We start from the raw sequence: 26442 nt of genomic DNA on the forward strand, positions 1-26442 counted from the left end.
ATCCTTCCCCTTTTCCCTCCCCCGACACTCCCACCTATACCGAGCTAGACACACCCACTTTCCGGACTTTTTCCAAACTAGAGGTGTGAAAACACCCTGCTGAAACGAGGGGTTTCATGGCCCTTTAAAACCGACAAAATTTTCAGCTATACCGCTCCTTAATGTATGTGTAAGATTTTTTTATTTACTTTTTTTGTTGTTGTTGTTGTTGTTGTTTAGGATAACAGTATCTCCAGCAGAAACGTTTTCCAAAGATGTAATTTAAAATTTTAAAGAAATCAGAGTTTTTGAAACTCATGAATAGGGCTGGGTGATTAATTGAAAAGTAATCGAAATCGACATTCAGAGCCTATAATCGATCTAATTTTTCCAGATACATTTTTTTCAATTACTTTCCCTACAACGTGTGGAGTCAAGTGGCTTTTTTAAGGATGATTCTGCGGCGAACATCCGTTCACCTCACAAAAAGTGTAGCTACACATCGCACCACATTGACGATGATTGGACGCTGCGCCAGAGATACTGTGAGACGGCATATTTTCTATTACAATTAAATTGTTTACGTTCAAATATTTGTTTAGAAAAGTTTCAAGAAATGCACTGTTTAAAATATTTTTAGTTATTCATACCATAATTTAGTTATTTTATTTAGAAGAGATGCTGCTTATTTTCTACTTTTTATATGAAATACATTGAAAAAAATTAAGTTATTCATTTTTACTTTTTTATAAGAAAAAGAGTGACTGATGGTGTCAGGCAATGTGTGTTTAAATTTCATTACTTCAGCGTTGATAAATAATCATAGATAGTAGACATTGTGTGTTTCCTTCAATTATTTTAAAATCAAGTAATCATTTAGAAATCTCTCTTGTAACTTGTAATATGTGAGCATATTTACTGTTCAGTGAACTATGAGGGCAAAAAATAAATAAATAAACACATAAAATAATTGTTCATTAATCATATTCGAGTTAAAATGTTCAAGTAATCAAGATTTTGATTTCAGGCCAAATCGCCCAGCCCTACTAATGAAGAGAACCTCGCAAAAACGGAAATGCTTGTAGTTTCTGCCAACTCGACTCTACACCATAACTTTTCAATCCAGATGGATGGGGCAACCATTACTGCATCCAAAATGGTAAAAAAGCCTTGGAGTAACGATTGATGACCAACTAAACTTCTCTGACCACATTTCTAGAACTGCTCGATCGTGCAGATTCGCACTCAACAACATCAGAAACATCCGACCCTTCATATCTGAACATGCAGCTCAACTCCTTGTTCAAGCTCTTGTTCTCTCCAAACTGGATTACTGTAACTCTCTACTAGCTGGGCTTCCAGCTAACTCTATCAAGCCTCTTCAACTGCTCCAGAATGCAGCAGCACGAGTGGTCTTCAATGAACCTAAACGAGCACATGTCACTCCGCTGCTAGTCCGTTTGCACTGGCTGCCAGTTGCTGCTCGCATCAAATTCAAAGCTCTGATGTTTGCCTACAAAGTGACTTCTGGCCTTGCTCCTTCTTATCTGCTCTCACTTCTGCAGATCTATGTGCCCTCCAGAAACTTGCGTTCTGTGAATGAACGTCGCCTCGTGGTTCCATCCCAAAGAGGGAAGAAATCACTTTCGCGAGCGCTCGCGCTCAATCTGCCCAGTTGGTGGAATGAACTCCCTAACTGCATCAGAACGGCAGAGTCACTCGCTGTCTTCAAGAAACGACTAAAAACTCAACTATTTAGTCTCCACTACACTTCCTAATCTGCAATTGCCTCTCTGAATATCACACTAACTGTACAAAAAAAAAACTAAATAAATAAAAAATTCTAATACTACTAATACTTCCCTTCTTAGACTTTACAGACCTGAAACTTGCCTATGGCACTTATTTATTGTTGCTCTTAGTTGTGTAAATTGCTTCCTTGTCCCCTTTGAAAGTCGCTTTGGATAAAAGTGTCTGCTAAATGACTAAATGTAAATGTAAATGTATGTCATGATTCATTTGAATTATTCAGTCTGACATGTTTACTGCTCCAAAATATTATACGTTTCTCAAAATAAAATATAATGTTCAAAGGGGAAAAAAGTGACACACAGGCACTATGCTGACACACAGGCATTTGTAGCTCCGCCCTCTTTTGAAAATAGCACAATCTCATTTGAATTTAAAGTGACAGTCACCAAAACACCACAATTAGGATCAAAGTTGAAAACATTATTTGTTTAGATCTGTAACTTCACATACACACTCAAAGGACATCAGAAACTTAATTTAAATCTTGTAAAAAGATGCATAATAGGTCTGTTTTAATGTCGTCCTGTGTAATGTGTATTTGTGACCTTTGAGACGTGCATTAATTGCCCTGCGTGCGTGGAATTATGAGTAAACATAATCCGCAAGGTGATGCAATTTCCTTAAACTTTTTGTTGTGACATCAACCAGAATTTTTTTGTAACATCTTGAATCTTTCAACTTCCTGTTTCCTGAAGATCAACTTTTTAGCAAAACTGTCTCTTTGCTTCAGTTTGAGACAATCATAATAATTGGTTTAAATCATGATGAATAGATCCCTCTGATATAGCTTTGCATCGTAAAGCATGGGAAATGCATGTAAAAACGTGAATAATTAGTTTTGTCCATTCTTTTAACTTAGCCAGGATTACATATTGACTATTTATAGCCTATGCTTGCTTCTAATGAATGAAAAAAGCTACTAAAAAGAAAATAACAATGCAGAATAGTCTTAATAATCAGAAAATGCTGAAAATAACAATACAAAATGGTCTAAATAATCAGAAAATGTCGTAAGAAGCTACACAACTGCAATAATGCAAAATGGTTTAATAATTATAGTGTTGAAAATATGCTGAAAATAACAATACAAAATAGTCCTAAAAATCAGAAAATGGTGTAAAAACCTAAACTGAAAATAACGCAAAATGGTCTAAAAAATTCAAAAATGCTGAAAACATCAATAAAAAAATGTCTAAATAATCAGAAAACGCCATAAAAAGCTACTAAACTGAAAATAACAATGCAAAATGATCTAAAAATATCAAAAAATGCTTAAAATCACAATACAAAATGGTCTTAATAACCAGAAATGCTGAAAAAATCATCTAAACTAAAAATAACAATGCAAAATGGTCTAAAAAAATCATTAAATGTTGAAAATATGCTGAAAATATCAATGCAAAATGATTTTAATAAACAGACAATGCCGTAAAAAACTAGACATAATAACGCAAAATGGTCTAAATAATCATAAAATGGTGTTAATATGCAAAAAATAGCAATGCAAATGGTGTAAATTATCAGGAAATGCTGTAAAAAAGCTACTTAACTCAAAATAATGCAAAATGGTCTGAATAATTATAAAATGTTGAAAATATGCTAAAAATAACAATGCAAAATAGTCAAAATAATAAAAAAATGCAGAAAATATCAATGCAAAATTATCTAAAACAGGGTTTTTCAAAGTCTAAGACAGTGGGTCTCCCTTTTGACACAACTTATCCATTGGTGCCCCCCTCCTCCCAAACACGCACACACGCAGTATATATATATAAAGTCACAGACAGACTGTTAACTCACTTTTATCATCATTTGCATGAAAGTGCAATTATTTACAGAGTAATAACAAGTATTTTAATATAACGTTTTTAAAACTAGGATGATGGTTCAATATGAATAGAACAGATCCAAGAACTGTCCATCCCAGTCAAAACAGTCGAAGTTTAGCGGGTCTCATGCTGTCATTAGCCAAAAGATCTTGACAAACCACACATAAAGGTCCTGGTTCATCAGCTGGTCCTGTCCACGTAAATCCTAAACTCAAATACTGATCATCATATCGTCGTCTTTTGGGTTTAAGCCCTGAACTTGAAGGCTTTGAATCGGGGGTCTCAGAAACCGATGCATTGTATTAGCAGGCATATACCTGTATTGGCTGGCTTGCCAAACAGAATCAAACTCACAGCTTTTTTTCACAGGTTTTCTTATTTTAGACGTATTATTTTTTATTTGCTTTGTTTAATTAAAACGTTTAAATATAATAAAAAATACATATAATAATTAAACTTAATAATTATATTTTTATTATGTAATATTTTTTTCCCGCGCGTCCCCTGACATGCTCTGGCGCCCCCCAGAGGAGGCGCGCCTCACACTTTGAAAACCCCTGATCTAAAAAATCACAAAATGTTGAAAATATGTTGAGAATAACAAAACAAAATGGTCTTAAAAGTCAGAAAATGCTGAAAAAATCTTCTAAATTAAAAATAACAATGCATAATTGTCTAAAAAATCATGAAATGTTTAAAATATGTGGAAAAGCTACAATCCGAAAATGATGTAAAAAGCTACTAAACTGAAAACAACAGCGCAAAATGATCTAAATAATGAGAAAATGCTGAAAATATTCTGAAAATAACAATTTAAACTGGTCTAAATATTCAGAAAATTCTGAAAAAATCTCCTAAACTAAAAATAACAATGCAAAATGATCTAAAAAAAAATAAAAAATAAGCTGAAAATAACAATACAAAATGGTCTAAAACACGGGTGTCAAACTCAGTTCCAAAAGGGCCGCAGCTCTGCACAGTTTAGTTCCAACCCAATTAAACACACCTGATCAAACTAATTGAGTCCTTCAGGCATGTTTGAAACCTACAGGTAAGTGTGTTGGAGCAGGGTTGGAACTAAACTGTGCAGAGCTTCGGCCCTCCAGGAATTGAGTTTGACACCCCTGCTCTAAATAATCAGAAAATGCCGTAAAAAGCCACTAAACTAAAAATAATAATGCAAAATAATCTAAATCAATAAATGTTAAAAATATGATTAAAATAACAATACAAAATGATCTTAATAAACAGAAATGCAGCAAAAAGCTACAAGGCTGTTGAATGCTTGCTTCTGATTGGCCGATCATTTGGCTCAGAGGTGTATTTTCATGTAAATGCACAGATAAAGTAGTTCCGGCATGTTTTGAGCACATTACAGCTTCATGTTTCAGTTATTTCACAGATGCAATAGTCAAAAATCACAACAGAAGGCTTTAGACGAGAGGTGTGAGAAACTAGTGCTACACACAGGAGCAGTTTGAGGACAAAAACCTGACAAATGTCTAAACATCTGAACAGAGACTTTAGCTGCGGTAAACATAAGCTGAATAATTGACTCTGGTCTGTTGACTTATTAGAAAATAATGTATATCTGCTTCGTATCGTGACCGAATCACCACCTCAAGTGTGCTTTATTTCCTAATAATTCAATAGCCTGTCAATAATTATTTCTTACAGAGTCAGTTATATAAGAAATAAAATGACTTAAGCCTCATTACATATAAGCATAATAAAGCGAGCATCTATATTCTCCAGAAAATAATGACACCAGGAAGTCGTTTGTACAGGAAATCCTGCATCTTTAAAACAGGCAGTGTTTTTACACCAAGCCATTAGCAGATCAGCATGGAGCTCAGTCCACTTCCTCTAATGCTCTGTGAGTAATATTTTCCAATTTCTGCTTTTTTACAATGATTTTTTTGCAATGATCCAGTGGATCTGTGTTTTGAATTATGTATTGATCTGTTTTCCATGCTAATGATCTGAGTGATCTTTAAATCCTGATATCCGTGTGTGGAAAAAAAAATATCTGCCGGTTTTTAATGCGTTTATAAATCATTCAGTGAGCCAAAATGTGCACTAAATGCTACATGTACATTGTTTGCATGCATTTAGTATTGTTTGGTATCAATTATGCAGATTTAATATGAATATTTAAGCTATTTTGCATTGTTATATTCAGTTTTGGAGCTTTTTTCCGAATTCTATGATTATTTAGACCACTTTGCATTGTTATTTTTAGCATATTTTCAGCATGTTTATTTAAACCAAATTTCATTATTTTTTAGCATTTTGTCAAATTTTCAGATTATTCAGATCATTTTACATAATTATTTTCAGTTTTGCTAATTTTTTCAGCATTTTCTGATCATTTTTAGACAATTTTGCATTGTAATTTTCAGTTTAGTAGCATTTTGTTCAGTTTAGTAGCATATTTTCAGCATGTTACGATTATTTAAACCATATTGTATTATTTTCAGCATATTATTAACATTTGTTTTGGTTATTAAGACTGTTGCATTGTTGTTTTCAGCATTATTTCAGCATTTTGCGATTATTTACACAGTTTTGCATTGTTATTTACAGTTTAGTAGTACAATTGCATCCTTTTCCAATTATGTTTAAACCGTTTTGCATTGCTTTTGGCAGTTTAGTGAAATGTTTTCATCAGTTTATGACTATTTAGACCTTTTTGTATCAGTATTTTTAGTTTATTCTTTTTTCAGAGTTGTTTACACCATTTTGCATTGTTATTTTTAGCATGTTCAGCATTTTTTTTTGTTTATTTAAACTATTTTGATTAGTCATTTTCTGCATATCAACAATTACTGATTGATTAGACTATTTTGCATTGTTATTTTAATATAGAAGGATTTACTTCAGTTTATTAGCCTATTTTTACCATTTTATGATTATTTTAACCGTTTGCATCATTATTTTATGCATATTGTCAACATGTTCTGCTTATTTGGGCCATTCTGCATTGTAATTTTTAGTTTTGTAGCATATTTTCAGTATTTTCTAATTATTTACGTAATTTTGCATTGGTATTTCCAATTTAGGCAAGGCAAGGCCAGGCAAGTTTATTTATATAGTAAATTTCATACACAGTGGCAATTCAAAGTGCTTTACATAAACAGGAATAAAAAAGACAAGTTTAGGAACATAAAATGCTGACAATAAAAGTTATTAAAAACAAATTAAAATGAGTTAAAAATAGGTTACAAAACAATGAAAAAGAAAACGAAAAACATGATAGTGCAATCTGTCGGACGCAGCACAGTGCTCATTCAGTAAAGGCACAGCTAAACAGATGTGTTTTCAGTCTTGATTTGAACATGCCTAATGTTGGAGCACATCTGATCATTTCTGGAAGCTGATTCCAGCAGCGGGGGGCGTATTGGCTAAAAGACGATTCACCCTGCTTAGACTGAACTCTTGGAACTTCTAGTTATATGATCCTAATGATCTGAGTGATCTGTTAGGTTTGTATTCAGTGAGCATATCTGTGATGTATTTAGGTCCTAGGCCATTTAGTGATTTATAGATCAGTAATAATACTTTAAAATCTATTCTGAATGTAACTGGCAGCCAGTGTAGAGACCTGAGGACAGGTGTGATGTGCTCTGATTTCCTGCTTCTGGTCAGAATTCTGGCTGCAGCGTTCTGGATGAGCTGCAACTGTCTGACTGTCTTTTTGGGAAGACCAGGGAGGAGACCATTACAGTAATCCACCCTGCTACTGATAAAAGCATGAACAAGTTTTTCTAAATCTTCACTAGAAACAAAGCATCTGATTCTTGCTATGTTTTTGAGATGATAGTATGCTGATTTACTGACTGCTTTGACATGATTGTTGAAACTCAGATCTGACTCCAGAGTCACACCAAGATTCTTGACCTTATTTTTTGTTGTTTGACCCTTAAAGCCAAGGTACGCATTATACTTGAGAACCTCATCTCTGTTCCCAAACGCAATGACTTCAGTTTTCTCTTTGTTTAACTGAAGAAAGTTTTGGCACATCCAACTGTTCATTTCATCGATGCATTGGCAGAGGGTGTCAATGGGGCTGTAGTCATTAGGCTGTAAGGCTAGGTAGATCTGAGTGTCATCAGCATAGCTGTGGTAAGAGATTTGATTCTTTCTCATTATTTGGCTCAGAGGGAGCATGTAAAGGTTAAACAGGAGAGGTGCCAAAATCGAGCTTTGTGGGACTCCACATGTCATGGTTGTCCACCTCGACCTATGGACACCTATACTGACATGGTAACCTCTACCTTCAAGGTAAGATCTGAACCATTTGAGGACTGTCCCAGACAGCCCAACCCAGTTTTCCAGCCTATCCAGAAGTATGCTGTGATCGACAGTGTCAAATGCGGCACTGAGATCCAACAATACCAGCACTGTTAGTTTACCTGAATCTGTATTTAGGCGTATATTATTGATTATTTTTATAAGAGCGCTCTCTGTACTGTGATGTGCTCTGAAACCAGATTGAAAATTGTCTAAACACCCCTTTAAGTTTAAGAACTTGTTAACCTGGTTGAAAACAACTTTTTCAATGATTTTGCCAATGAAAGGGAGATTTGAGATTGGCCTGTAATTGCTCAATAGGGTGTTATCCAGGTTGCTCTTCTTCAAGAGGGGTTTAACAACTGCAGTTTTAAGTGAGGTTGGAAAAATCCCTGATAGAAGTGAAGCATTTACCACTTTTAGAAGATCCATTTCTAAACAGGTAAACACCCTTTTGAAGAATGATGTGGGGAGCGTGTCAAGACTGCAGGTTGATGTTTTCATAACTTGCACAGTCTCTTCTAAGATTTTACCGTCAAGCCTGGTTTATACTTCTGCGTCAAGTGACCGGCGCAACTCAAGGCGCAGGCAACGCACGTGGCTGTGCATTTATACTTCTGCGCGCTGTCTCCGTTGGTCTGCATTAACACTTCCGAAACGCTAGTGGGCAGTGAGGTGTAAATGTTGCTCTGTGTCGAGTTTCTTCGCTTCTGTTTTGCTATTCTGAACACTTCCTGGATGTACAAGTGACTCAAACTCGCTCATTTTGAGGCAGGAACCGGCGGACGTGCAACAACTTTAACCATGAGGTAAACAGAACAAAACTTTCCATCCGGAGCTCCTTCACGGGACTCCACACTTGTAAACAATCGCTCGCGCCATTCGCGCGGCTCTCGGTCCCGTCCAGACTCGTCGACGCTAGCAAGCCGACCAATCACAGAGCTTGCGCTACGCGTTGTTGCGACGTGTAGTTACAATTTTTGAGAGGTGCACGTCAGTGACGGCGATGGCCACGGCGATGGGCTATGCGTCAGCGCCGTAGCATACGCCGGTGTTTGACGCAGAAGTATAAATCAGCCTTTAATTGCCATGAAATCAGACATAATGTCTGATTTCTTAAGTTGTGGTTGAGCTTGTTCTATTTAGTAGCATAATTGCAACCTTTTCTATCAGTTAAGGCTATTTTGCATTGCTATTGTCAGTTTAGTGACATATTTACGGCCTTTTATGATTATTTAGACTATTTTGTATCGTTATTTTCAATTTAATTTTTTTTCAGCATTTGTGGATTGTTTACACCATTTTGCATTGTTATTTTTATCAAATTTTCAGCTCTTATTTGTTTTTGTTTTTTAGACAGATTTGCATTGTTATTTTCAGTATGGCATATTTCCAGCATGTTCCAATCAAATTACTTTTATTGTCACATCAGCAGCAGCATGTGTGCTATATGAGTGAAAAGCTTAGCTTGTTATGTTTATTTAAAATATTGTGCATTTATTTTCAGCATATTATCAACATTTTCTGATTGTTTAGACCATTTTGTACTGTTATTTTCAGCATATTGTCACCATTTTTTGGTTATTTAGACCCTTTTGCTTTGTTGTTTCCAGTTTAGTAGCATAATTTCAGCCTTTTCTGATTATTTAGACAATTTTGCATTGTTATTTTCAGTTTAGTAACATATTTTTATCCTTTTATGGTTATTTACACTATTGCGCCTTGTTATTTTCAGTGTAGTTACATATTTTTAGCATATTTGTGTGGTCATTTTCTCTATTAAGCTAAAGGCAGTAGAATTTGCATGTTCAATTTGCCTCATATAGTGCAAAATATGGCATGATGTCCACTCATTTTTAGATTTCTGGCCTCAAGCCTGGATTATCACTAGCATTAGCGCATCTATATTTTGTCTTTTCCATATACAGACATTAAACAGACCACATAGGTGCACTGATGGCCTCCAAAATAAGACCATGACAGCATCACAGATGTTCTTTGAAATTGATTTCATCACACTTCCTCTGTCTTTCTTGTAAACCTCTCTCGTCATCACTAACCGCTTCCATTAGATCTGTAAAAATAGATAGACATAGATATGATGCTTGATTTGATAAAGAAGACTGAAACTTGTCTTAAAATATCACAGCAGCATCATTACTTGGATTCAGTTGCCTTACTAATTCAAATATGTGCAAATTCTTAAATAATTTGTTTTTATTTTTATAATTAATTTCTATTTATTCTTTTCTGAAATCAAGACTTTAACTTGTCTAGAAATGCTTCCTGACTAATAAAAAGAAAAGCATTTTGATAAAGCATTTTGAAAAGCTGATGTTTGATAAAAATCCTAATTTAAAGCTTGTAAATGTACAATATTTTTTTATTAGTAGTAATTTCGGCGAGGCAGTGGCGCAGTGGGTAGTGCTGTCGCCTCACAGCAAGAAGGTCGCTGGTTCGAACCTCGGCTCAGTTGGCGTTTCTGTGTGGAGTTTGTATGTTTTCCATGTGTTCGCGTGGGTTTCCTCCGGGTGCTCCGGTTTCCCCCACAGTCCAAAGACATGCGGTACAGGTGAATTGAGTAGGCTAAATTGTCCGTAGTGTATGAGTGTGTGTGTGGATGTATCCCAGAGATGGGTTGCGGCTGGAAGGGCATCCGCTGCGTAAAAACTTGCTGGATAAGTTGGCGGTTCAATCCGCTGTGGCGACCCCAGATTAATAAAGGGACTAAGCCGACAAGAAAATGAATGAATGAATGAATAGTAGTAATTTCTTGCCTTTATTATACGTTTAATACTTTTTACAATTCGATAATCTATGAAATATTTGCAAACATATCAATAAATGTTAATAGTGTATATGCCGAGCTAGTGCTGTTCCCATGCTGATACACCTCCGGTGACCTGTTATTGTGAACTTTTTACCATTTTATGCGGTTCCTTATGCAGCATCGATGTTGTAATGTCATTAAAATACATTCAGTTAAATAAAGTTTAGCATTTATTTAGTTGCTCAAGCGTAAAACGAGACAAAAAGCTGTTTACTCGCACGCGCCCGTCAGAATCGGCAGGATAGCGCAGAAACTCCATTGAATATACTGGGGTAAAATAAATGCTCATATTATAAAGACATGGCAGCGGAAAATGTAATTTAATGCAGAGCTTCTTGTACAATCTGAAACTTATTTTAAATCGGATATCACTCAGCTAGTGGATATCGCTGATTTTTTAAGAAAACAGACCTTAAACGCACCGGATTTTGCATTGGCATTCAATTCGCCGGAAGCGCTTAACCCAGGTTACTGGCAAATTAAAAGTCCTATTAGCATGCTTCGGCATATACCCCATAAAACCAAATAAAAAAATATAAATAACGCGAGAATAAAAAAAATAATAATATAAAACAAAGTGCTGCCACGCTTCTCTTCACCCTAGTGGATATTTCTCAAATTACAACAGACAGAGCTTTATTGCTATTGGATTGGATGACAAAAGTCCAATATCATGGAGAGCAGGGAGTATATCTCCGTCTTTTAATTAGCATATGGTGTCCAAATAGTAATTTAAGCCATGTTTTACAAATTTGTTTTTAAAAAGTTGCTCATAAATGTTTTTAAAATTTAATATCAGTAATACCTTCAACAATCTTGTTTTTTTTTTTTACTTTCAGTGCTGATTGCAGGCATTCTCTCTGGACACGCTGAAGGTGATGTCTACATTTCTACAAATCTACATGCATGTTATCACAGCAGAACAAATGCAAAAAGTTTGTTTGTTTGTGTGTCCCCACAAGTGTAGCAATACCAGTACATGTTGACTTCATGGACATTTTTTTTTTGGTCTTCATAAAAAATAAAAATAAAAAAACGTCTTTAAAATCAAAGTAATGAAGAATTTGAAAAATGCAGATTATTTCCTTTTAGGGTTGGGTTTAGTATGGTGGCCCAACATAGTGCACAACACAACAACATTTCAAAAGCCAACATTAATCTCACAACATAATGGCAATAAAATCACAATGCATGTTTGCTTTTTGAAATGTCTTTGCATTGTGATGTTAATGTCATTGAGTTGTGAGATTAATGTTTGCTTTGTTAAACATTGTGCTGTGCAGTACAGGGCCACCTTAGATTAGGGTATAGTAGGGGGAGAGAATCTACAGTATGTACTGTATAAAAATCATTATGTCTGTGGGAAGTCGCCATAAAGATAGTTGTGTGTGTGTATGTGTATGTGTGTGTGTTGTGTTGTGTTGTGTGTGTGTGTGTGTGTGTGTGTGTGTGTGTGTGTGTGTGTGTGTGTGTGTGTGTGTGTGTGTGTGTGTGTGTGTGTGTGTGTGTGTGAGAGAAAGAGAGATGTGACTCATCTTGAGATGTAGAAGTAAACACTTGCATTTTTCTGCTGATGTGTTTAAAGTTAAAATTTTACTGATAATGTATTCACTCCTGTTTCCTCCAAGATTCTTTCTTCACTACAAAAAATATCAGGGTTTTTGTGGAAAATAAGAGTCGTACCTGAAGAGGTGATTAGAAATTAGTTTTTAACCTCCCAAAAAGCTTGTATCCCAGTGTGTAAGATGAGCTTGCACGTGCAAACTTTTTTTTTTTATTAAAAACAGATTAAAAGGCATTTTTTCCCTATGGGATTAATGAGAGTCTTTAAAGCTGCACTGAAACTGCAGATCGAAAGATCAAACCGTTCAGAAACACTGAAGTTCACAATATGGAGAAAAATCCTCTTCCTCAAACACAATTTTCACTGAAGAAAGAAAAAATTAATTGATTGGCACATGGGAGAGTAAATGAACGTGAAATTTTCATTCTGGAAGTGAATTAATTCTTACAATAGCTGTACCTGTTCTTACATGAATAATTAAATAAATAAATTAGTGTTTTATGTGATGCTACAGAGAGACCAAAGGCTGTAGTGATTGTGGATCCTGACAAACATGAGCGCACTGTCAGATGTGAAATACCAGGGGCTGACGATGATTGGACATACAGCTGGGTTAAAGAGGGATCAACTAAACCCTTCAGCAGAGACAGAGAATTCAGCATCAGCACTGGTGTTTCTCACAGCAGCAGTAATGTCACCTGCAGAGGAAATAGTCCAGATCGCAGTCTGGAATCAGAGATCAGTGATGCTGTAACTCTGAATCTATCAGGTGAGTCTGATCTTCTTCACTGGATAGAATAAGTTACATAAGAATATGAGGATATAAGATAGACTTTAATTTGCACAGAAGAAAAAGATATGTTGTAATATAGTGAGGTTATTGTTTCCATCATAAGGTCTGTTTGCATCTCAGATCAGCTCGGTGTTCACATAGTTACTGAATGATTCAGTGTTTTTGAACAAATCAAGTGATTCTGTGATTCAGCAGTCATTTATAAAACAGCTGCTCAGGTCAAAACTGCATTTAAATGCAGAAATAGCACAGATCCGTGATCACCACTTTATCCATTCCTGAATGAGCCATTTTAAGCAAAAAAACATTTATATCATTTCAGTTTTATATTTAATTTTATATTTAAATCATTTGACCCAGCTTGCGTGATAACATTCCTGGGGTCTGTTCTTCGTACCTCGCTTGAATGATCTAAGATTATTTGGCCGATCCTGGATCTTTTAATCTTGATAACTGATCTCTCGCTAATTTGGTTCTTCAAACAAGTTCGCGAATCAGATTAGAATGCCTGGATGAACTGATCTGAGATCGCTGCGTGTGTTGTGAAGGACAGATCTATCGATCCTCGAAATCATGATCAGCAATGCAACGATTGGCTGACGGCACAGCAGCGTAATGACATCATCTGTTTAATATTTAATTATCCATGTGAGCAAAATTACATCAAATTAGCAGTAAACGGCTTGTTAAATATGACACGCAATAACCTTCCACATTTGTTGTGAGCTGCAGGCTTTACACTTTCATGTGTCAAGTGTATTCATCATGTATTTCAATACAAATCAATGTATTTAGTTCTACATTTAGAAAATATTTTCTTTATTATAGTAGCCGTTTTTTAATCGGGTTAAAGAACAGCTGGTTGTTTACAAAAGCATTTTCATATTGGTAAAGGCGTCTGCAACTTTTTTGAAGCATCAAATCACTGGCATATTAACTATCAAAACATGTTTATGACTGCATAAATGTTTTTTTTTAAAGTCACATATTCTGCATTTCTATCATACACAATTTGTACTAAAGCAATCAAAAAAGTTCATATCAATAAGTTTTCTCTTTGCACCACAAGGTGGCAGTCTTTGCACTTTCATTTCGATTGTGCAGATTGCATAAGTTTTATTAATATGTATAACTTTATTTATTTTATTAATAAGTATAACTTTATATATATATATATATATATATATATATATATATATATATATATATATATATATATATATATATATATATATATATATATATATATATATATATATATAGTTAAAAAATATGTACCATTTTCCCAAGTGTATATAACTACTACTGTAAGAAAATATCAGAACTCGGTACATACTTTCTGTATTATCTTTGCTTGAACTGAGCCGATCTAATCCTGTTTATATGAACTGAACCTGCTCCCGATCAAGTTTGACCTAGCACACAGGTGTCAAACTCAGTTCCAAAAGGGCCGCAGCTCTGCACAGTTTAGTTCCAACCCTAAATAAACACACCTGATCAAACTAACTGAGTCCTTCAGGCTTGTTTGAAACCTACAGGTAAGTGTGTTGGAGCAGGGTTGAAACTAAACTGTTCAGGGCTTCGGCCCTACAGGAATTGAGTTTGACAACCCTGACCTAGCAGAACTGTTGCTGTGACAACAACTCTCGGATCAGCTTTAAAGAACGAAACGATCCTGGATCGTGTCAAATCGTCAATAGCCAAATGCAGCTAACTGAGTAATCCACGTACGAAGAACGGACCCCTGTTTTGCAATCAATTGTTTACATTACTACTTTTCCAAATACGAGTGTGGTTTTAAAATAAAAAAATCACATCAGATACTCTATCAATTTCCTTCTGACAAAAAATTAATAACAAAGTCACGTTTCAGATGACCTCAATCTTGCATTACAAAAAACTCAGTTATAGTGGAAAATGACAACAATATTAATTTTATTATTGTTTTAAAAATACAGAATTTTGGAAAAACTCTTTTATGTACTTATGTTTGTTTTCTTTGGATGTTTTCTAAAAACTTGTGTTTGTTCAGTTCCTACAGAGTCATATAAAGCTTTTCTGACTGTTCAGTCTGAACTATCACAGATACTCAGAGAAGACACTGTCACTCTCACATGTGATGTACAGGGAGAAAATCGGAAATACATATTCAGGTGTGGAGATGAAGAGCACGAGTCTGACGAGGAAGAGTTCAGGATCCGTGTTAAGTCCACACAGACATGCAAGTGTTATAGCTGGAGGCAATCAGGCACTTCTGAATGGAGTAATGAGGTGAATCTGACTGTGTCGGATATGAAGGGTAAGTCACTGGTATAAAAAGAAGTTATGGTTTAAATAATATAAACAGGCTCTTCAAGTAGGCAAGGCAGGGAAATTCTGCTTAATAAATAAAAAAAAAATAATCCATTCACTCTACAAATAAAATGGTTAATGCGTCTGTACCCAGGTACAAAACATAAGGCACATGTCTGTACTTCATATACTCCAAAGAAATGTTATACATTAGAATTTATAGGACAGACAACATTCAGCTAGGGACGGCTGAGGCAAAACTGACGTTTTTCACAAGGTGATCACGAGATCCAAATTTTCTGGAGGACCGCAGATGTTTCAAAACCAATTCAATGCCGAGAGCTGGCAATAAATATCAAGGCTGGACAGAATACGCAGACAGAAATGGCTCAAACTCAATGTTTGTTAATAAGCAACAAAGGCAGCTGCCGTTCGCCGGTTGTCGATGGGGAACGCAGGCTGCATATTGGCAACACAAAACTTCTCCCTCTGGGGATGGGGGGGGGGGGGGTGGTAAAAGAATCGGGGTGAGGAGAGGTCTTCAGTAGCGAAGTGGGTGCTGAAGCAGGCGAGCACAGAGGGTAGAGAGGCTGGATTCAATACAGCGGGGTGAGCAGATCACAGATATGGCAACAAACTGTTAACTTCACTTAGACAAGACTAGACTAGGCAAGGCTATTAAAATTGTAAGAATTTATGGTAAGAAGAGTTACACAGAGTAATTTGATACAAAATCACAATAATCTGGCAAACAGCTACAATATTGAGCTTGCATATGTAGAGTAGAGAATCAGATGAAAAAAGCCACAGGTGGGTAATGCGTGCTCGCCAGCGCTAATTGTAAGAGGCAACAGCTGAGACAGAAAACAGAGACAAGACAGAGAAGCCCAGATCAAACCTGGCCCATAACAGCAAATCTGTGTTTGATTGACAAGGTCAACGAAGATAGCAGTGTTATAGGAGTTGTCTGATTGGAGCATGTGAATTGGATAATGCGGATCTAGCCGCTAGCAATCATAAGCATGTGATCCTCTCGAAATTAGTTTATATATAAACTTCATTTAATTTTTTTTTATATATGTGAGTTGCCTTGAAAGGTGTCAGTTTAATCTGGTGCCATAAAATCCATCTGCTGCATCTTTCTTTAAAGAGCACTTATGACGAAAATCCTCTTTTGTAAGCTGTTTGAACAGAACATTTTGCACGAAGGAGTGCAATCTCCCCGCCAACCGAATTGATTGACAGCCTCGTATTAAAATGTCTCCATAGTAACGCATATAATCATATCCACAAGACAGGACGTACGCAAAGCAACTGGGATTAAAGGATCTGTTCAGCGCTCTGTGATCATCAATCATCATAAAATGTGATCAAGAGTGAGTTTTACAAGTTTAAAACGTTTCTAAAACAGAGCATGTTTGTAAAGAAAAACAGCTCCAGTGTGTTCAGAGCAGTAAATCTAATATTCTGAAAGGTATAATAAATAATCTGAAGAGTATTTTGAGCTGAAACTTTACAGACACATTTTGGAGACACAAAAGACTTATATTAAATCTTGAAAAGGGGTAATATAGGTGCCTTTTAACAATGTAATACCCCAGGGGTCTCAATACAATGCAAAAAAATCAAAAGGCTGTTTTTTATTGCAAGTATTATCTTCTGTAGGTAATGGATAAAATATGGTATTTTTAATAGTTTAATAAAATGAATTACACTTTTGTAAATCACCAAGGGTATACACAAGGCAAATGTGATTAAAGTTGGACAGACAAGGACCTCAGTACGATGAAAATAAGTAATTTCATTAATTTATTCCTGAACGATTAAGCCGTTTTGAGCTTAATTATAAATTTAAGACTGATGCAAAATCAGATCAGATGATTGGATTGGAACTAAATGCAAATTTGTTACAAAGTTTTGAATATTCAAATAATCAATAAAGACCATCATTTGAAAACGTAACCTTCATATTTCATCATCAATAAGCAGTGATATCACATCACCAATACAATCCATTTGGTCTACAGCATCCAAATAATGATAGGAAATTGTGATGCTCAAGTAAACCCGAATAACCATTAGAGAGAGTTTAAATTATGCAGACTACATTGAAGTCAATAGTAGCTAAATTAATTTGAGTCGAATTAAACTGTGAGTTACTAAAAAGAATTACAGTAAAACTTCAGACTTAGTCAGAAGAAGAGGTGCTCCCCAAAAAGGCAGAAATTAATCTAAAGTGCAACGGTTGCAGACTGTGGACTATAACACACAAACCTTTAGTGTCTTCTTTTAGACATCAAGGCATCCAAAGTTTAGATGTTCAGAGGCATGTGTCAAAAAGTGCTCATCAATTCCTCGTGTATATGTACTGTAATTAACCTTTGTGTGCTTTTGGGTCGTTTTCATCCACTCTGGGGTGATTTTGAGGCTTTAATTGGCCACAACTTTCTCTGCGTTTCAGCAAATGGGATGATTTTAGGTGACATCTTATTTTAATATGCATATATTTTGGGAAAATCCTTTGAAAATTTTCAAAAACTCAACAATACACACTTGGTGGTTTGACTGCTTTTATTACAGTGTGTCCGCGGGGTCCTAAAAAGTTTTAAAAATTGATAAATCATTTCAGAGAAATTTAAGGTCCTTAAAAACTCTTTAATGCTATTTTACATAGTATTAAATTCGGTATCAGTATGTTAAAGTTAACCCCGACTTCAATCTTTGAATATTAGGATGCTGTGTAGTAAGGGTGGAGCCGAACCCGAATACGGTATTCGGAAAGGCACGAATAGCGTGTTTTTACGAATACTTGATTCGAACAAATACTTTCGAATTTTCGAAAAATTATTTGTATTCGGGAGCAAGAAAAACACTGTATCAAAAAGCAGCGTTTCCTCATGAGACCACAGTGCATGCCCGCGTGAGTGAGTGAGTGAGAGAGAGAGAGAGATAGAGAGAGAGAGAGAGACACGCTCAGTGCAAAACGCGCCAAAGCCCGAAACTGAAAGCGAGACGTGACTTTTAAGGGACTGTTTCATATGGATTTATTAATCATTCTTACTGTTCAGTGAACGCAAACTGCCGTAGTTTATTAAAGACGCAAACTCCTCACAGCACGCCAGCTGCGCGCCTTCAGCAGACCTCCTCATTCCTGCAGCACGAGAGCTTTATGATTGTTTATGCGCGCCAAAAGTGGCGGATCTGTCCGGTAAAATATCTGACTGCGTGTCACCGTATCCCTAAGGACTGTTTGGCGAAATATTTGACTGCATGTCACTGCATAACAAACGACTGAAACGATATAACTAGAGAAATCTCCACTGTGCCACTGTGCGTATGGCAAGCCGTTTTAGCATTTAAACCTTGTTCAGACTATCCATAAATATATTTAGAGATATCTCTAATTATATTTTGACTTGTCATAATTATAATTCAGATTGGAAATATCTGCAAATATATTATGACTGACTAGTCATATTCCTCCATTGAAAAATATTTGCAGATATCTCTAAATAAACAAACAAACAAACTTTGTCTTTTTTTTTTTGTGGCAGGCAGATGATAATAGCAGGGCTGTATCTTTTAGTATTATATAGAATACTTTTGTTCTGCCAGATCTCCCGGGCAGGGTTTTATTTAGATTTATTTAGTTAATTTTAGTTTTTGGAATTCTGTCCATTGGAAAAAAGTTCTTTCAGAAGAAGAACAGTTTTTTGAAGTATTATTTGTTTTTATTCTGTCTATTCAGTGTCCTTCAACAAGAACAGTGGTGGTGGGGTTCATAATATTCACAATGGTATTTTATTAGTTGTTGGTTTAACCATGGATGAGATAATGGCTTCTATGTTATTTTCTTTTCAATGACATTTCTTATCACATGTTCAAAAACAACAACCAATATTGCATATCTATAATTTATATAATGGGTATAATTAAACAATACTTTCAATATAACGTAAATTAGAAGTGTAATAGAAAAAATATATATTTTGCGCCATTTTGAATTTTACTCGAATACAAATACAAATACAAATACTTTTCCCCTCTCAACAAATACAAATACAAATACCGGCTGCTCCACACATCCCTACTGTGTAGTTTAGGAAATAAAAAACAATCTTGCTAGATTTGACATCAAGCTGCTTTGTTTAGTGCAATAACCAGGGAAACACTGTTATTCCTGCTGCTGTAAAGGCTGTAAACATTTTTATTCAGTATATAAATATAGTTTTAGTTTAGGAATTGTTTCTTGCAATCAGTATTTAGTAAATATACTGCACGTTGAAATGTCAGCAATGTTACTGGTTGAAACCTAAAGTGGAGATGACTAGGCCCACACGGAATCTGCATGCGCAGAACTCTGCAGTTTTTTAGCCCATCATTGATTCTGTTTATTTACTTAAGTAAATGTGTAAATCTATATTTATTCAGTTTTTAATTTAATTTCAGTAATATTATTGACTTGTGTGAAAAATGTTATCTGATTTGTATACAGTGCAGTTTGTACTGTCATATTTTTTTGTAGATATATTATTTGAGAGATTGCTTTGTTTACCAAATAAAGTGAATCTAATTGGATTTGCATTTTAAACATTAAATAAACGTTCAAAAGATATTATTTTTATTTCATTTATTCAGTTTTTAGTTACCATACTCCCAAAATAATTCCGCAAAAATATGCAGATTTTTACCAAAATTCTCTGCAGAAGTAGCAAAAAACATCCACAGATTCTGTCTGGCCCTAGTGATGAGGTCTTAAAATATATGCAAAGAGTCTTAAAAAAGGTCCTAAAGGGCATCTATGGTAAAAAATCTACTTTTCAAGCTGTTTGGACAGACGTGTATAGGTATAGTGTATAGACCGTCACATTGGGGTGATATAAACACACCCAGTCCTTTTTTTTTTTTTTTTTCAATTTAACACCAAAAAAAACGGTGGACTAATTGGAGCGGTTTTCAGAGCGACCGCATCTTTACGTAGGAGTCTGATCCCCCCGCCCAGCAAAATTGATTGACAGGCACGTCAACATATCCTCAGTTTGTTGATTCACGTCCGCCATCTTCAGCGTGAGTCAAAGCGATGTCACCAAAGGAACACCCTTGCTTTATTTTTAATGTAAGGCTCATTGGGCTCAACACAAGATCAATATTCTCCACATCATCGTCAATTGGAATTATCGGTTGTTTCTTTAGGTGGGTTTGCAAACGTGTACTTTCATTGTGTCTACTGTAGCGAGGCAGAGGGAAAACACATACACAGTAGCGTTGGGTTACAAACAGGGGTCTGTTCTTCGTACCTTGCTTAAATGATCTAAGATTATTTGGCAGATCCTGGATCTGTGGCGGTGCCCCCGTGTCAACAAGCTTGGCCCCCCTAAATTTGGACGCGTATTTTTGTGTCAAAACGCCAAAGAGAAGCGAGATCAGCCATCGGTGGCTGCGCGCTCTCAGTGTCGTGCGCTTTCTCTCTCTCTCTCTCTCTCTCTCTCTCTTTCTCTCTCTCTCTGTCAGTGACGGTGCTGCGCACTTCAGTTCTTTGCATTTGTCAGAAGTTAACCCAAATTGACAAAGGTAATAAAACGATTCAACTTCAGTCATGTTTATGTTGTGAAACACTATCAAAATGTCCACTGTTGATGATATTAGGATTCTGTTTTCAATAGCGATTTCAAAACTTTTATTATAGGAAGTGCTCGGCTATGCAGAGGCTATTATTATTCAGAAATTGACTGTACATAATTTTACGTTAGGAAATGCAGTCTTGAACTTACAAACGGCAAGTACAGGAGAACAGATGAAACAGTGATCCAGTTTAGTTTTCAGTCACGCTCATGTAAAAGTCATATTCAACTCGTTTAGTTTTGCCTCCCTCATTCGTTTTTGATTTCAGCCGTGACATAAAGCACGAGTCATCAGGACATGATTTATTACAACACGTTTTTAAACATAATAGTTTAACTAACCAAGTTTTATAATAACTATACTTTTTACCTTTCCCATGGTGACAGTGCATGATATTTTACTAGTTATTTAGGAAGATAGTTGTATACAGACAAAGTCCCTTTAAGTATTCTAGTCTTTGATTCAGATTAAAGTGTAATTTAAAGACTTAATTAGGTTATGTTAACTAGGAAAGTTGGAATGATTAGTCAAATTATTGTATAACTGGTTTGTTGTGTAGATGATCAATAAAATAGAGTAATTCTTTATTAAAGAAGCTAATACCACTGACTTAAAATAGTTGTTTTTTTTATTTAAAACTGCTTTTATTAAAAAAATAATCTATAAGAAATAACACTTAGATTAATTATTTGTGTTTTATAGGAAATACTGTGAAAATCTCCTTGGTTTGATTTAGATCACTTGGGAAACATAATTTTAAATTATTGGGAGGGAAAAAAAAATTGACTTCACCTGCATCTGTTAAAGTTTACAGGTGTAAAAATGTGCCTGATGTACTTGAATGTTAAAAATGTGTTCTTCTACAATACAAAGTTACTTTTTAAATAAATGAACACTGAAGATTATTTTCGAGTTTAAGTTATTTAATTAGCTTATTTATGAAGACAGGGCAGCACGGTGGCGCAGTGGGTAGCACAAAAACCTCACAGCAAGAAGGTTGCTGGTTCGAGTGCCGGCTAGGTCAGTTGGAATTTCTGTGTTGAGTTTGCATGTTCTTTCCGTGTTGCCGTGGGTTTCCTCTGGGTGCTCCGGTTTCCCCCACAGTTTAAAAACATGTGCTATAGGTGAATTTGTTAAATTGTCCAAGGTGTATGGGTGTTTCCCAGTGATGGGTTGCAGCTAAAAGGTCATCCGCTGCGTAAAACATATGCTGGATAAGTTGGTGGTTCATTCTGCTGTGGCGACGCCAGATTAATAAAGGGACTAAGCCGAAAAGAAAATTAATAAATGAATGTTTATGAAGACTGCAGAGTGATGCATAAAAAAGGACTGAATAATTGTTTAAATAGTTCGTGATGTATGTTAAAGTGTGCCCCCTAAAAGTAGAAGTGGCCTCTGCCCGGCCCCCCAAGTTACGCTGGTCTAGAACCGCCACTGCTCCAGCTGTGAGCGATCCGGTGCTGATGAGGTGATAGCTGGGGTGAATCCTAGACCAGGGCGATGTGGGCTGTTTCCCAATATGCGTTCTTCAGCGGTCTTGCGTCCTCGTGTTCTCGTGAAACGTCATCATCAGCTGCCTAAGTTCAGTTCCAATACTCAAGACCGCAAGTACGGAGGACGCGTGAAACTTCCCGGATGTGTACTTGATATCGATGACACACTGATGCAGACTTGAGCACCGAACTCGCTCTGGAAGTCCCAGAAGTCATTGCAACTGGAGGTGGAAAGCGCTGCATTTTATTTAGATTTATTATTAAAGTTCAGAGATATTACTTATTTACATCAGGAGTTTCCCTAAATGAAACGGTGAAAGTAAACATTACCATGAGTGCTTCAAGTCGGTGGCTGAGCGCCACAGACAGCCGCCAACTTGGGGCGCCGTTGTGTGTGCCCTGATGGAAATCTGTGTTTAGAGTTCTAATATGCATGGCGTGGCGTGATGATTCCGGACACTTGATATTTCTGCCGTGCCACAGAGAGTGTCTGGTGTGCCGTGTTGCGGCTTCGAGCGGTGCATTCGGTGCCTTAGTCAAAGTTAATTAAGTGTGCGTGGTTATTAGTATCGGTGTACAAGCTCAGCACTTGAAAACTAGCACGCAGTTGGCTGTAAAACCATACTAAGTCACAAATGATTGTGTACTCTCTGCTTGGTCTGTGTTAATAAGTTTGACATGGTGTCTTTTTTATTGCATCTTTTCTACAATATGTTTATATTGTGTATATACTTTCTCTCTCTCTTTCTATCTCTCTCTCTCTCTCTCTCTTCTCTATTATATGTATATTTGATATTTTTGGTATTTATGTTATGAAGTGTTCAGTGTAAAACCAGAAGTCTTTTATTTTGAATTAATTACCATTACGGATATAAACAGACACAGAAGATCGCACATGATCACGGCGTCCCAGCTGTGCGGTCTGCTACGGACTAAAGGTTTAGCTTCTGGTTTGATTGGAGAACAAGGTACTGACACTTCGTTTAATATGTTTGTTTGTTTGTTTGTATTGAGTTTGTATGTTGAGTTTAAGTGATGTCTGTTTTTTTGTATATGGTTTTCATATTTGCTTACATTTGGTTTCATTTTCTCTTTGTATACAAGCTCTTACGGTGTTTGCCGTACAGTGCAAGGTGTACGGTGTTTGGCCTATGGTATAAGGTGTTTGATGTTGACGACGGCATCAGTGAAGTGAATGCTGCACTGAAATAAATCATGGAAAAACACCAGTGAAAGAGTCAATCCTTTATTGAATCAGGGAGCTACAGTCTGTGTCTGAGTTGTACATGTATGGCTAAATGCTGATCCTCTCATTCATGTTGCTTCTCTCTTTCTGCCTGTCTGTTGCAAACACAGAGCGGGTGAGCTCTTGGCTCCGCCCCCTTTTTACGTTGGGCGGGAAGCCGAAACTAATTTTCATGTGAAGCAACACACCCCTAAAACAGCAAACTGTGTACACGGCCCCAACATAACACTTTTAAACACATTATAAGAAAAATATCTGAACTGTGTGTTGAACTGAACCTAAACTGGCACACTCAGAACAACCATAATATTAATATTAAATCATAAAAAAGGGGTAAAATATGTGCCCTTCAAAATGTATTAAATTTTAATCTCTGACACCTGTATATACCCAGGATAATATTTGTGGCTGTTTTTACCCCATTGACTTCCATTACAATGACTTTTTCAGATTGCATGACAGCATATAATCTTGCATTCATGATTAAGGCACTATGAATATTTACATTTCCGAAATTTAATACTTCAAAGACAAACTTTGGTTCTGTTTACTTTTATATTTAAAACTTTGAATGTGGCTTATGTGCCACATCTGCAGTGTAAACATAGATACGTGTTCTGTGTAAATGAATGGCTCCTTACTGTAACACAGAAACTGTGGAAAAAAATAGGGTTTCGTTGCAGGTTTGAAATGTTCATACATTTTCATAACATGTGGTTCAAACAATATGTAAAAGAAAATAGAATAATGTTAAGTGCATTGTGGGGAAAAAAACGGCCGTGAAATGCAAAAATTGTCATCTTTTATTTATTCCCAAATTTTTTTTTTTTTTCATGTTTCCTAATAACTTGTGTCTGTTCAGTTCCTACAGAGGGACCTAAAGCTGTTCTGACTGTTCACCCTGAACTACCAAAGATACTCAGAGAAGACACTGTCATTCTCAAATGTGATGTACAGGGACAAAACTGGAAATACTTATTTAAATGTGGAGATAAAGAGCATGAGTCTAAGGAGAAAGAGTTGAAGATCCGTCTAAATTACACACAGACATGCAAGTGTCTTGGCCGGACACTTCAGAATGGAGACTCTTCACAATGGAGTAATGAAATGAATCTGCGTGTGTTTGATATTATAAGTAAGTGATATTCACTGGTATATTAAAAAGGAGAATTTCTGTTCAATAAAAGAGAAAATAATCTATTCACGCTATGGATCAAATGATATCTCTGTGGGGATCAAAACCTTTCATCTTTCACCTTTTGAATCCTAAAACTATTGAACAACGTCCATTTTTGTCCTAGAGCCATTTTGCAAAAAATGTTTGATCCACTTCAAATGATTTTAGGTACCCCTAAAACGGTACACAATAAATGTATATATACATTTAGGTACCCCTTAGCTATTGCACTGAGTTTTTTTCTTCATAAGAGCTGACAAAAATAAGCTAAAGGGAATTGTAAGATCACACATGTGTATGTACATTAGACAGACAAAAGACATAATAAGAGTCTCCATTTTTTTGTTTTTGTAATGTGCCTTTTTTGAGGGTTTAAATGTTATATTAGATAAACATGGAGGAGTTGTACAAATAAAATAAGCTGAATAACGAGAACTGTTCAGACAATTTTAATAGTAGTCAATAGATTATGACCGAAAAATGTATAATAACCCAAGGTCATAATGATATTTTTACAGACAAACCGATAGTAACCATTAAGCCGCAGAGTTCAGTGTTTACTGGAGACACGGTTACTCTCAGCTGTGATGTGGGACCATTTACTGGACAAAGGATTACTTGGTACACAAACTTCAGCACAATAGGAGCTGGTGATGATACTAAAACATTGACAGATGTGAAGATCTCTAATGGAGGAATGTACAAGTGTGCTGTAGAGGGAGGAACACAAGGTCCAGCAGTCAAGTTAACAGTAACAGGTACATGATGTATTTACCAGGCATCTGTTCATGAGATAAGTGTCCTTTTAAGATTCTAAAACTGATTTAATCTTGAGGTCATGTGTTACAGAGCGACCCAAAGCTTTATTGCATGTTCAGCCTGATGGAGGTATTTTCAAAGGACAGACGGTCACTTTCACATGTCACATACCGGATTCAGACGTCACTTCCTGGAGCTACAGCTGGAGTAAAAATGATTCAGTGATTCAGGACAGTGAATCTCAGGAATACAAAATCAGCTCTGTTGATGAATCTCACGCAGGTCTTTACAGCTGTAGAGGAAGAGAAACTAAAGGATCACGAAACACACACACCAGTGCTCAACACACACTGATTGTATCAGGTGAGAGTACTGAGATCTCTTCACACAACACTCAACCTCACAATTCACAATCATTTACAACTTTAAGTCAATAATAAGCTGTAAACAACTTGCTAATTTGTTTTTAAAGAGACCCTATTATGTTTTTTTTTCAAATAAGCTTCCCTGCAGTGTGTATCACAGCTCTAAGTGAATGAAAACATCCAGCTGAGGTTTAAATCTAAAAGTGCAGTATGTTTAAAACTATTGATTCTTTAGCGAAATAGTCGACTCGGAGTCGAATAAAGAAATTGAGTTGGGTTTGGATCTTTTGTTTGAACGCGTCGATGTCAACACAGTATATCACCAAATATGTAGTAGCGTATCCGGTAAAATGTGAACGCGATTTCCCTTCAGATACTAAAAGAAGCT

At 36.0% G+C, this 26442-nt stretch overlaps 1 protein-coding gene across 4 annotated transcripts in view; it reads left to right on the forward strand.

The window, feature by feature from the left end:
• The window catches only part of si:cabz01036022.1, a 50677-nt gene that overhangs the window by 1705 nt on the left and 22530 nt on the right, over positions 1 to 26442 (forward strand). For 2 of the 4 annotated variants that reach the window (XM_073907969.1, XM_073907971.1), the window contains exons 2-7: positions 11583 to 11618; positions 12822 to 13076; positions 15133 to 15399; positions 24616 to 24888; positions 25449 to 25688; positions 25780 to 26052. In XM_073907969.1, the coding sequence (XP_073764070.1) occupies positions 15393 to 15399; positions 24616 to 24888; positions 25449 to 25688; positions 25780 to 26052 (793 nt within the window). In that variant the 5' untranslated portion in view covers positions 11583 to 11618; positions 12822 to 13076; positions 15133 to 15392. Of the gene's footprint in view, positions 1 to 5417; positions 5497 to 11582; positions 11619 to 12821; positions 13077 to 15132; positions 15400 to 24615; positions 24889 to 25448; positions 25689 to 25779; positions 26053 to 26442 lie in introns of those variants that run through there. The other 2 variants (XM_073907968.1, XM_017356958.3) reach the window with 2 other exon arrangements.

Source organism: Danio rerio, chromosome 7 (assembly GCF_049306965.1).
Source record: "Danio rerio strain Tuebingen ecotype United States chromosome 7, GRCz12tu, whole genome shotgun sequence".
NCBI lineage: Eukaryota > Metazoa > Chordata > Actinopteri > Cypriniformes > Danionidae > Danio > Danio rerio.